We start from the raw sequence: 12,294 nt of genomic DNA on the forward strand, positions 1-12,294 counted from the left end.
TTTAAAGTTATTTTTAGGGTTTCGAATTTGGATAGTGTTTCAATCAGTGATAGTTCGAGACTAATTTTATTTGAGGGGACCAGGCTGCGGCCAGGGATTTTATCAGGGTCACTGATTTTAATTACACACACACGCACACACACACGTACGCACACAACACACACACAATACACACACACACCATAGACTCCTTCAAAGTTTGTAAACAATGTGATGTCATATATGGGTCGCGGCTGAGCTGGGGGCAAAAACATTCAACGTTTGCTTAAATCGATAGTTAGCTTATTTCAGTATAGTGTTTACTAAGAATGCTTGAACAAAAAAAAAAAAAAAAAAACGGTAATTTGAGTGAATTTGTGAGTAAACTCACTCTCCACGATCACAGATGTTAATTTAAAAAGTTTACTCTGACTGATGGGATGATATTTACTGACCGCCATGGCCTCACTTACTGGATGGACAATAACAGGGACCCAAGGAACTGCCACTGGTTTCAATTGAAAGTTACAATTGGGTATTTGAATTATGATTTCAGACAGGGGTTCGGGTTTCAAATTAGGGTTTGAGTTTCTTCAAATAGGACTTTGAAGATTCGGGTTTAAAACAATAGCTAGGATTTCAAGTTTGTGTTAAAAGTAAATATGCATGTTTCAAGCACTCAAAATGTAACCAGTAATTTAAAGGATTATAAATTCGACACTTTTTTTTTTAAAGTAGGGTTTCAAACATTGGTTAGGGTTTCATAAAACGGATAGGGTTTCAAAGTAGGGGTCTGAAGACAAGGTTACAGATAAAAAGAGAGGCTTTCAATATATATTTTTTTTTTTAAATACTCAGGTTTTCAAGGTAAGGTTGCAAGCAGGTTCCAAGTTTTGAATTGGGGTTTCAAACTAGTGGATTTTCAAGCAAGTGTTTGGATTTCAAATTTGGACTTCAATGGAGGATTAGGGTTCAAAAACACAAGTTAGGGTTTCAAATTTGGGTTTCAAATTAGACTTGCAAGCCTGAGTAAGAGTTTCAAGATTAACGTTTTAAATTATGGTTTTTAGCCACTGTAAATGAATTCCAAGACTGGAATAGGTAGTTTAAAACAAGGTTAAGGTTCTGGGTTGGGGGTTCAAATTAGGGTTTCAAGTCTGGGTCACGGTCTAAACGGTCTCAGGGGTTGGGGTTTCAAGTATGGGCTATAATTATAAAACAGATTATTACTGATCACAATATTATCGCAATTTGAGAATATCAAAGTGAAGAATAAGCCGTCAATTTAATGTCCCTTCTGTCATCTACTACTATCTAGTGGCGTAATCTTGAACTACAGATTCTCACTGATTGGTTTATATTGCGATGTGCTTGTCTCTGATTGGCCCTGGCCCATCGTGCACTGAAAAACGTGTACTGTACAGAAACACACAAAGTTGGACATTCTTTCTAGCAAAACACTGGTTCCATCTCAAGTGGACACTAGTCTTGAATCTTGAAATTTGAAAATCAAGTAGATGGTTGGGTAAATACGAGCATAAAATAAAAATAAAATGTCATCTCTTTGATCGAAAAGATACGAGAGGACTTTTCGCTTATTGGTAGTTTCTTTCCGGAAGAGAATAGCGGACGTACCAGCTTCTTCACAGAGTTTGCAATTCCCGTATTTGAAGAGTATTATTCTTACTTTTTATGTTAGTTTTGTGGTGCAACATGGCAAGTTTTCGGACCATTGCGGGCTGTGTGTGTCTCCTTCTCGCGTTCGTGTTAAAGGCAGTGTGCGGCGACATTACGGATGGCAACGCAGAGCACCTTAAACGAGAACACTCGTTGATGAAACCTTACCAAGGTAGGAAGACATGAACTTTAGCTCGCTTGCTTGCTTTCCTTCACAACTCCAGACATAGTTTTAAACGTTGTTTTTTTCTGCCTCTGATATGCTTTATTCGGCAGTGTATCTTCTCAAACTGCTACTTGGATAACAAGTAATTACGCGGTTTCTCTACTCATTGTGTAAATGTTCATAGCGCTGTGAAGGTAGTCAAAGGAAATGAACTAAAGACTGTGGAATCAAAGACATCTACACACCCTTGAAAAAGTACTTAATTATTTCCATCATTAACCTGACCAATAACCCGTACAACTCAATTGAGGGGAAAAGGCTTTTGAGAATGAACGTACTGGTATAGAGTTGCATGGTTGTAATAATCAACTGCTTTAGAGTTGCATGGTTGTACAAGAGTACATACCCTCTCATAACAGGGAATGTGGTTGTGTTTACCCAATCCCATTATAATGAATGTCAAATGATTGACTGTACAAGAAGCGATATGAGTTCTGCTATACATACCTGTTTTATGCTAAAATAAATAATAATAATAATAATAAATAATCTTCCTCTACTTCAGTTAATAACATGGTAAGTTTATCATTTCATTTGTGAACTCACAAACTAATTTGACTAAACATCTTCACCACAAGGATTTTACAAAATTGAACCAAACAGCAACAAACAAAGAGACACTTTGGATAGACCACATATGATGTGTTTGGATCTGCAAAGTTGTGCAGAGTAACAGTTTTGATTTATATTTAACCTCAATGTCACTTGAAACATAAATAGGACATTAGTGATGAGAGCCATGAGTGTGGCACAGACATTGTTGATTTTGTGACACACGTCAGTGTTGTGATGTCATGTTTAATTGTTTTCTCTGTGAAATGACATCGACAAACGCTTGTCTACGTTTGTCCTTCCTACAAGATAAATTCTGTGCTAAATAAGTGCAGTCCACATGGTACATAGCATTATTCCATGAAACATGGAAAGTTGAAGTCATAGTCATATAGTTGTTTCTTTGCATTAGTTTTATTATTTACTGAATTATGTTTATATGAGGCTTCAAGTTTGGGTTAAAGTTTCAAACAAGTGTGGTTTTAGGTCTAAGGCAGGGGTCTCAAACTCAATTTACCTGGGAGCCACTGGAGATAAGAGTTTGGGGTCAGGCTGGGCCGCATTGTTGTTTTTTAGGCTCGTATAAAAACGTTTACACCCCTGTTATCAAAATGAATCCACAATTTTACACATTGTTCTGAACATGGCGTCTGCCTACTTCTTGCTGCTAGAGACCAGGCAGCACTTCCTCTCAAGTCAGGGTTGATATTTGAAATCAGCACACTGAATCTCACACTGCGTATTTCCAGCTATGTGGTGATTATTAGAATGTGTTGTGTTGTATTCACCAACCAGTTGTATGTTGTGTATTAGGCGTGGGCAGCAGCCCGTCCAGCCAGTGGGACTTCTCAGGGAGCACGTTGGTGACCAGCTCCTATGTGCGACTCACTCCAGATGAGAGAAGCAGACAGGGATCCATCTGGAATACTGTCGTGAGCACCTTTTATTTGTTTCATAGTTAATCAAACTGGGATTCTCAAGTACAACACGCCAAAAAAGTAGAAAATGATGGATAGATCTATATGCAACATCAGTGAAATTACTGGCAAAACATCACACTGAGATGAGAGTAAAGTTTTGTAGATTTCTTTTTCTGCACTGATTATGAATAAGCCCTTGTTTGTACTATGGCACATTTTAACAGTAATAATAATATTATTATTACCGTAATTTTCGGACTATAAGTCGCATTTTTTTTCATAGTTTGGGTGGGGGGGCGACTTATACTCAGGAGCGACTTATGTTTTTTTTCACAAATTTTTACTTGATCATTAACACATCACTTACTTACAAGTATAGTTGACCACTTCACATGTTATTTTTAGTATAGTTGATCACTTCACATGCTTTGATATCTTTATCTTGAACATATTCAAAACATGAAAAATAGAGAGAAAAAATCAAATAAAGTAATTAACACTTTAAAGCGCCATATCCTCTGGACATGTCCTCTGTCACCAGGATGACATAAAGGACGAGAAATTTGATCGATGGATTTAATGATTTGGAGTGACACAAATGGTTTGCTAATATTGTTGTTTATGTGATAGTTATTTAAAATATAGTTTATATATCGTTGTATGGGCCTGTGGAATAATTTGAACTGCGGCGCGGCACACGGCATTGTTGACAAAGGACGATCGATGGATTTAATGGAGTGACACAGATGGTTTTATAAACGTGTTATTTATGTAATAGTTTTTTTTAAATAACTGAATGTTACGTCAGGCCCGTTCTCAGCTCCTCGTTTGTGTTTGTCACGTTAGCATACCGTATCGTTTAGCCTGTGGTTGCTCGTTCATGTCTGTTCTTGGTGTTGGATTTTGTCGAATAAATTGCCCCCCAAAATGCGACTTATACTCCGGAGCGACTTATATATGTTTTTTTTCACATTTTTGGGCATTTTATGGCTGGTGCGACTTATACTCCGGAGCGACTTATAGTCCGAAAATTACGGTAATATAATATACATTGTATTATATATTAAATATTAATATAATATATTTCAATAATAATAATACATGTTAATAATCATAATAACAACGATAATAATAATACAACCCTAAGTTAGGATGTTGTGTTAAACAAATAAAAACAGAATACAGTGAAGCATGTTTTCTACTTACCGTAATTTTCGGACTATAAGTCGCACCGGAGTATAAGTCGCACCAGCCATAAAATGCCCAAAAAAGTGAAAAAAAACATATATATGTATATAAGTCGCTCCTGAGTATAAGTCGCCCCCCCACCCAAACTATGAAAAAAACCGCGACTTATAGTCCGAAAATTACGTATATTTAATTGAATACACTACAAAGACAAGATATTTAATGTTCAAATTGTTCCAATTGGCAAATTGCTCTATTTGGCAAAGATGAGCCAAGGTTCACTTTTTTGAGAACATGTGCATGACAAAATAGTCAAACAGTTAAAGCACCTTCATGTACAATGGCAAGGAATTTAGGATTCATCTACGGTTCATAATACCATTAAAAGGTCCAGAGGATTTGGAGAAATCACTGCATGTAAGCGACAACACGGAATTCAGTTCCCAAATGTTTATGGAATGTTGTCCCCGGAAAAGGTGACGTCACACAGTGATAAACATGACCCTGACCCAGCTTTTTTGGAATGTGTTAAATGTGATTTGCGAATCCTTGTTTTCACTTTTTTATTCATGTTTAACTCAATTTCCCAACGTCATTGAAATTGTAAAAAAGTAATATATACATGTATTTACAATAATATGATATGGAATGTAGTCATATATTTATTTTTTCTGATTTAAGAGTGTTAAGTTCAGCAACAGGTGTTTTCTTTTCTGAAACATAGCAGTAGATTACAATGCATGGTAAAATCCATATTGCGCAAGCGTTTATGGCTAAAACTTCTGAAATAATTCAAAACAACCCTATCAGTAGTTTTTAGTTTTGTTATGAAACAAAGCGAAGGTAGGGCCAGTGGTTGTGAGGCTTTTTGTGTTTTTATTTTTTATGCAGCCGTGTTACTTGAAAGACTGGGAGATGCACGTCCACTTTAAAATCCATGGACTGGGCAAGAAGAGTCTCCATGGTGACGGCATCGCTTTCTGGTACACGAAAGACAGACTGCATGCAGGTAAGCATAGCTGCTGGTTTCGTAATTTGTGTAGCTGCTATTTACGGTGATCGAAGGTACGTTTTGAAAGCCTCATTAGATTTTGGCGTACGTGCATGCAATAGCGGCCGCATTGCATCACGTGACCGATGCTTTGTGGCACCTCTGTAATACGTGCCCGCACCCACACGTCGCAAATTGTTGCTACACTTACTGTGCAATATTTCTTGTCATCAGTAATTAGTCATAAACTGTGATGACATACTCGGTTCTCTCCAGCTAGATTCCTCAATACAGATTGATTGACTTTTAGTGGATGCACAGACCACAAACGCCACTGTCAATTTTGGAATTCAATTGAACACCTACTGCCCGATGACGGCTGGGATAGGCTCCAGCACACCGGCGACCCCCGTGGGGACTAAGCGGTACAGAAAATGGTTGGATGGATGGATGGACATTATCTGGTTATCGAGCTCCATTGTTCCGCTTTGTTCTGCAAAGTAAAAACTGCTACCAGAATTGGCCATGAAACCCATAAGAAAGTCCAACCTGCGGTCACTAGACTAGGTCATTGCTAGCGATAACAATGACATCATGAAACACTTCAAAACATGCTCGCTCTTTGCTGGAATGACGTCACGTTATCGTAAATGGCGCTCGCAATTGGTCCAGTTATACGAGTGTCATTTACAACCATGTCTTTCTTGTATCAATGTGGTGGTCATGAAAAGGTCTTCTTCCCCATTGCTTTTGAAGTAGCCACACAAACGTACTCCTGTGTCACGCGCTCTCTGCCTCCATCTTAGGCTCGGTGTTTGGTAACCAGGATCAGTTTGTAGGCCTGTCCATCTTTCTGGACACCTTCCGCAACGACCTGCAAGGCATGGACGTAAGTGTACGCCGCACGCCACCCTGCCAATGACCGCCTCCTCTGTCCTTAGGACCTGTCTTCTCCGACCACGCCATGTTCCACGGCCTGGCGGTTTTTATCGATACGTACTCAAACGATGACTCGGCTGACGTGAGTGCTGACCTTCTTGTCAGCATGCTGTCGCCAGTTTCATTTTTAAGTTAAAGCGCTACTCCATGTTTTCTTCTCATTCTACGTTCTTGTCCACCTTTTTGGTTTGAAGCAGCCACTTTATGGTTATTTCCAAAGGTGCTATAGGACCTGTCTGAACCAGTTTGTCTTACTTGGAAACCCCTGGCGCCAGAGCAGGTTGTGTCTGCTGTAGGTTGTAGTTCTTTATTTTGAAGACGACCCAAGCAGGGCTACAGTAAACATGAGGTTTCTCCACTAAATCAACATCGGGCCACTTTGGAACATCTTCCTCCTGTTCCGTAAACCCGTGTTTATCTGACAGTTGCTTCCTATCATAGGGCCCCCCCCCCCCCCCCCCATTCTTTACAGTTAGTTGGATTGTGTGTGCATACGATATTAACATACCCCAATGTACTTTCGGCACCAAACTTGCACGCATCCTGATTAGTCAATGTTGTTTGCAGATATGGAAAGGTCTATTTTCTGACATCTTACAGACCAAGCCAGTCACTGAATCATATGTTAGTGCATTTTTTGCACCATCAATTTGAAATAATGTCCTGTTTTTGTACAAGGGGTAAAACTTTGAATAGAATGTTTTTTGTAAATCGTATTCAGTTATTTGAAAAAGTATTTGACTATATTTGATTAGTCGATTATCAAAATGATCATCAGAAAAGGAAATCCTGTGTCATTTGCTTAACAACATGAAATTTCGGGAAGCATGTCAGTCAAGACTCCACAAAAAAAACTCCACAAGACAAAATACAGCCATTCGGCTATTTTGATATGAAGCAGCCATTTCCAGGTGTCTAGATGAACTCAACTTAGAGATTTTGTTGCATGGTTTCTGGGTTCTACCGTGTTTCTTTAACCATTGCTATTTTTGTTCATGTTGCAACATCATCTCAGCATTTTCACTCACTTTTTCGATAAAAATTTTAAATCTGAATATGTCACAGTTTTAAATAAATCAACTCTGTCTGCTTATTGGTGTCCTCAGCGTTCCTTCCCGTACATTTCGGCCATGGTGAACAATGGCTCGGTGAGCTACGATCATGGCAAAGACGGACGCTCGTCAGAGCTGGGGGGCTGCTCGGCCGAGATCCGAAATCGAGAGTTTGACACCTACCTTGCTATTCGCTACTCCAAAGGGAGACTCACTGTATGTATTGTTTCACAACTCTATACTGGTGGAACATGGTAGTCTAGTGCTTTGATGCGGTGTCGCCGCCCTGCAGGCGATGGTGGACGTGGATGACAAGAACGAGTGGAAGGAATGCATCGACATCGGAGGCGTTCGTCTTCCCACGGGATATTTCTTTGGCGCCTCAGCGGCCACTGGAGATCTTTCTGGTTTGTCACTTTTACAGTAACATTTAAAAAAAAAAAAGAAAAGAGTAAAGTTAGCATGCTTTCACGGTACAGTGAAGTATACTAATAAATATTTTATATAATGAGAAAAATAGTCAACTAATAGAAACATTGAAAGAAAAAAACTCACATTACAAAAACGTTTACTATTACAAGACAAAATACAACAAAACAAAGAAGTTACTATGCTATGAACAGTAATGCAATATTGAAAAAAAAGGTTATGACTTTGCGTACATGCTCAACATGTGCGGAGACTACAAACAGTTCTGTGCATTTATGAATGAAGGCTCATGATAACAAAAGTATTCGTAATGTCCCGAAAAAAAAATCACTTGATTAACGACTTGCCTTTTGATGATGTATACTGTAGGTCGGCTGAGCATCACCTGATTCTATATTTCAGATTCGATACCTGTGATTTATATTCAGATGAGCTTAATTTGAAACCATTTAGTATTATGCTGTACACATTGTATAAAAAAATATCTTGTTTGACCTGCAGTGGGAACGTAGCCTTAAGAGTTTTGCTTTGTACCTAATGAAGTAGGCGGTGTGTCTAACGTCTTTCCTCCTTCTGGTAGACAACCATGACATAATCTCAATGAAGCTGTACCAACTGATGGTAGAGCATACTCCTGAGGAGGAGAACCTGGACTGGACCAAGATCGAGCCAAGCGTCAGCCTGCTTAAGTCGCCCAAAGGTTGGTCGGTGGGGACACCTGTGTGATGTTGGGCTTGGCCATATAAAATCTCAAAAACAGTCACAAAATTATAGTTTCCAATTTGTATCCATTTTTCTTCACCATCGCTTGGTCATTCCTGACTTTGTGGCTGCGGTATCAACCATTAACCAATAGAGGACGCTAATAGACTGTGAAAAGGTCATGAGTTATTTGGATGCTGTAGAATGGAGCCGTATTTTGTATTTGAACGAATTTGTATTTACAGCATATATAGTTTAATAGTGTTCTGAGTGCAACTATGCGTAGTATGTGGTTCCATTTTAAAAGGTTTTACAGCCACACTATCACCTTTAATTTAAGTTACACCGTCATTCATCTCATATACTACCCCCAAAGGATAAATTTGTCATGGACGCTTAGCTGGTCCTGCAGTTTACAATCATCATTTATGTAACCATATCAGGAATGCCGGTGCAAGCTGCACACTTTAAACAAAGTTCATTTTAATTGGCTTTTCATTTGCACACATCTTGAGGAATTCAAGAGCAGTTAAAGCAGCTGGTTTCTGATGTGATATACTGTACAGGTACTGCAATTTGCATATGGTCCTATTAGTCGACTAATTGCAAAAACTATTGGGAATAGTTTTTATTATTTAATGGGCAATATGCTTTACCCCACAGACAATATTGACGACCCGACGGGGAACTTCCGTGGCACGCCATTGACAGGCTGGAAGGTGTTCTTGATACTACTGTGTGCACTGCTGGGCATCGTGGTGTGTGGCGTGGTGGGTGCCGTGGTCTTCCAGAAGCGGCAGGAGCGAAACAAGAGGTTCTACTAAGAGAAAGAGGCCTCGGGAGGAGCAGAGGAACAGCCACTGGGTGGAGGAAGAACTTGTGGTGAACTATTGAAGCACAGGTTAATGTGAATCTTTTTTTTTTTTTGTCAAAAGAATGTACAGCTATGGAAGCACTGCTCTCTTTTTTTTTTTTTTTGAGTTGGGGCTGTTTTACTGCTTGTTTAAATGGCAACCTGGTTACCATGGAAACAGCACAACCATTGGCGCTGTCATTTTTTATTTTGTTGTTGAAACTCATAGGTCTTCTCAAACTCGTATATCCTCAAATTCAGCCATTTACCTTTGATGTTGACCGTGAGCCAAATCAACTGTTTTTCCATATCATGTGATCAGGTGGAGTAAACGGCTTTTAATTGTCCACCAGGACATAAACCACTTTAAAATGTGTGTAGAAATGCTCTGACCGCCTTCTAAAATGCCTCATAAACATGGATGTTGTTAAAGCTAAACAAAATTAATTGCCTTGCTTTGAGCCAAATTGGCCGTCATTCCATTGCTTTAATTGTTCAAATTGGGTAAGGCGTCACAAGGATTATGATTGATGTCTTCCACCTTAAATGCTTGGGTTTAACAAGCGATAAATAGTCTGCACATTTTCCCAAATTCTTCCAATTGACTCACAAGTGACCGATTTTGACTCTGTTAAAATGGCAGAAGAAGAAATGAGCATTTCTATCAAAGTGTAAACATGTTTAGCAAACATGTTTAAATGTAATGTCTGGTAGGAAAGAAATGACCTGTTTGTGTTACTAAATTGAATTGTGTGGCTGTGTACTGTATGTTTGGTTACTGAATGTGAGAAATAAAATATTTGACAGCAGCATCTATATAAATTGGTTTAATTGACCCTACACGGATACTGTAGGTCTGTAGAAATGCGTGCCCATTGATGACTCGGATCTGCTGTAACTAGGCCTACTGAAGAAATCCTGAGTTTTGTTTAAACGTAGTAGGTCTCTATTTTACCAACACACATAGAAAGAGTTGTTCCATGTGCGCAAAAAGCATAAATTCATGTCCAGTATTTTGTGTTTGTTTTACTTGAGTGTTTCTGGAGTACTACGCATTTGTCTCACATTCAAGGATCTTTTACATGAAAATAAAATTCAGGTGAGGCCAAAAGTAGGTGGACAGTTCCAATGTATGGTGATTCTTTTAGAGTGTTCAACTTAAATCCTTTGTTGTTGAAGGCATGCACATATTTTGTTGATATTTAAAATGACAAGTCTGTCTTACATCTGTTTTTTTGCTGATAACTCCACTGAATGATATGACGGTGTTCTTCTAACCGTTACCTGGCTCGCTTCAGAGACAGCTGTCATGTCTTGTTTCAAATATTTTGAAGATCACAAGTCGTAGTTTTTCTACTCCTTACCCTGTTTGTGTCATGTATTAACATGAATGCATCCGATTCAAACTGTCAGACCATTTTTCTAATTTTAAAGCATCTTTAATCATCGTTATCAATACAGAAATGCACAACATTCTTAATTGGCATGTTCAAACATCATGGCCAATTAGGATCTTCCGTTCTCAGTAGAGCGGGCACAGACACACTCTTTTGCAGAGATGTGCAATTTATCATAACTGTAGGACGCAGAGGTAGTTTTATTACTAGTCTTCTGTCTGTGTGGACTAAATGCATATAAAGTCAAATTTCTAAAAGTCACGTGCTTCCCACACGATTCTGTCCATCAGCGCAGGTCCCTCGAGGAGGCGGGACAAGCAGCCGTCAGTCATGTCAACTGAGGCTTGACGTGCGTGCGCGTTTTTCTATACTCAAAAAGCAGAGAGAGAGAAAGACTTAACACAGAAATAGTGTCAGAAACTGGCTGTAGTTTCTAACTTGCACCAAAAGAGGGTACTAATACACTGTAAAAAAACGTATGCAAACATACACAGGCAGTACGGACCAAAAGAATTTGAGGCAACCAATCTGTTTAGCGACACTACGTTTGCTAATCAGCTACTCGTTGAGGATATTGCAGCCACAAAAATACGTATTTTTAAAATTTAAAATGTTTTGATGAAAACTTACGGCTTTTTATTGATTTATTGTTGAATAGACAAGGCTCGAGACTGTACCCTTAGCATTAGTTGGAAAATAGCAGTTTTTAAACATTTGTGTATTTAATAGAACAAACAAAAGTCATTTCTTTTGTGCATTCAATAAAGAAAAAAATAATGATAAGCAAAAGTAAATAGATAAATAGACAGACAAGAAGACAGACAGATAAAAAAAATGAATAGAATGTGACGTCCTTTTCAATTGAAGAGCCACAGCTGTGTTTGGTATTTTTCCTTTGTCACCTTGTTGATGTGATGTCCTTGGAGGACGAAAAAGAAGTCGTTACTTTTTTAGTAGGACAAATTCAAGAAGAGTACTGAACTGGAAAAAGGTGATCAAAGTTTATCAGGCAAAATAATTGTGTCGAATAGGCGGCATGAAACGACAGATTGATTGATTGATTGATTGATTGATTGATTGATTGATTGATTGATTGATTGATTGATTGATTGATTGATTGATTGATTGATTGATCGACTGATCGGTTGGTCGGTTGGTCGGTTGGTCGGTTGGTTGGTTGGTTGGTTGGTTGGTTGGTTGGTTGGTTGGTTGGTTAAAACATTAAAATACTAACCCTAACCCTGATCACAATCACCGAAAAAAATACTCAATAACGTAAAATTAGCACGATTTTACCCTATTTAATAAAAATGAGAGTAATCCTCTGGTAATAATGTTTCATTTTGTGTCACTATTTTATTTTTTACAATCCTGACAAACAATGCCACA

At 38.5% G+C, this 12,294-nt stretch overlaps 1 protein-coding gene across 2 annotated transcripts; it reads left to right on the forward strand.

The window, feature by feature from the left end:
- Window positions 1-1,417: 1,417 nt before the first annotated feature.
- On the forward strand, window positions 1,418-10,326 carry lman2 (lectin, mannose-binding 2). 2 transcript variants are annotated; one of them, XM_037262130.1, is made up of 8 exons: window positions 1,418-1,828; window positions 3,248-3,366; window positions 5,434-5,551; window positions 6,475-6,554; window positions 7,579-7,740; window positions 7,817-7,931; window positions 8,534-8,653; window positions 9,319-10,326. In XM_037262130.1, exons 1-8 carry the CDS (start codon window positions 1,672-1,674, stop codon window positions 9,477-9,479), a joined length of 1,032 nt encoding a protein of 343 aa, XP_037118025.1. In that variant the 5' UTR covers window positions 1,418-1,671; the 3' UTR covers window positions 9,480-10,326. The 2 variants fall into 2 exon arrangements, with proteins under 2 accessions (XP_037118025.1, XP_037118024.1); XM_037262129.1 differs by lacking the exon at window positions 6,475-6,554 and adding an exon at window positions 6,340-6,422 and having other exon boundaries at window positions 1,420-1,828.
- The last annotated feature ends 1,968 nt before the right edge of the window (window positions 10,327-12,294 follow it).

This window comes from Syngnathus acus, chromosome 10, assembly GCF_901709675.1.
Source record: "Syngnathus acus chromosome 10, fSynAcu1.2, whole genome shotgun sequence".
In the NCBI taxonomy this organism is placed as follows: domain Eukaryota; kingdom Metazoa; phylum Chordata; class Actinopteri; order Syngnathiformes; family Syngnathidae; genus Syngnathus; species Syngnathus acus.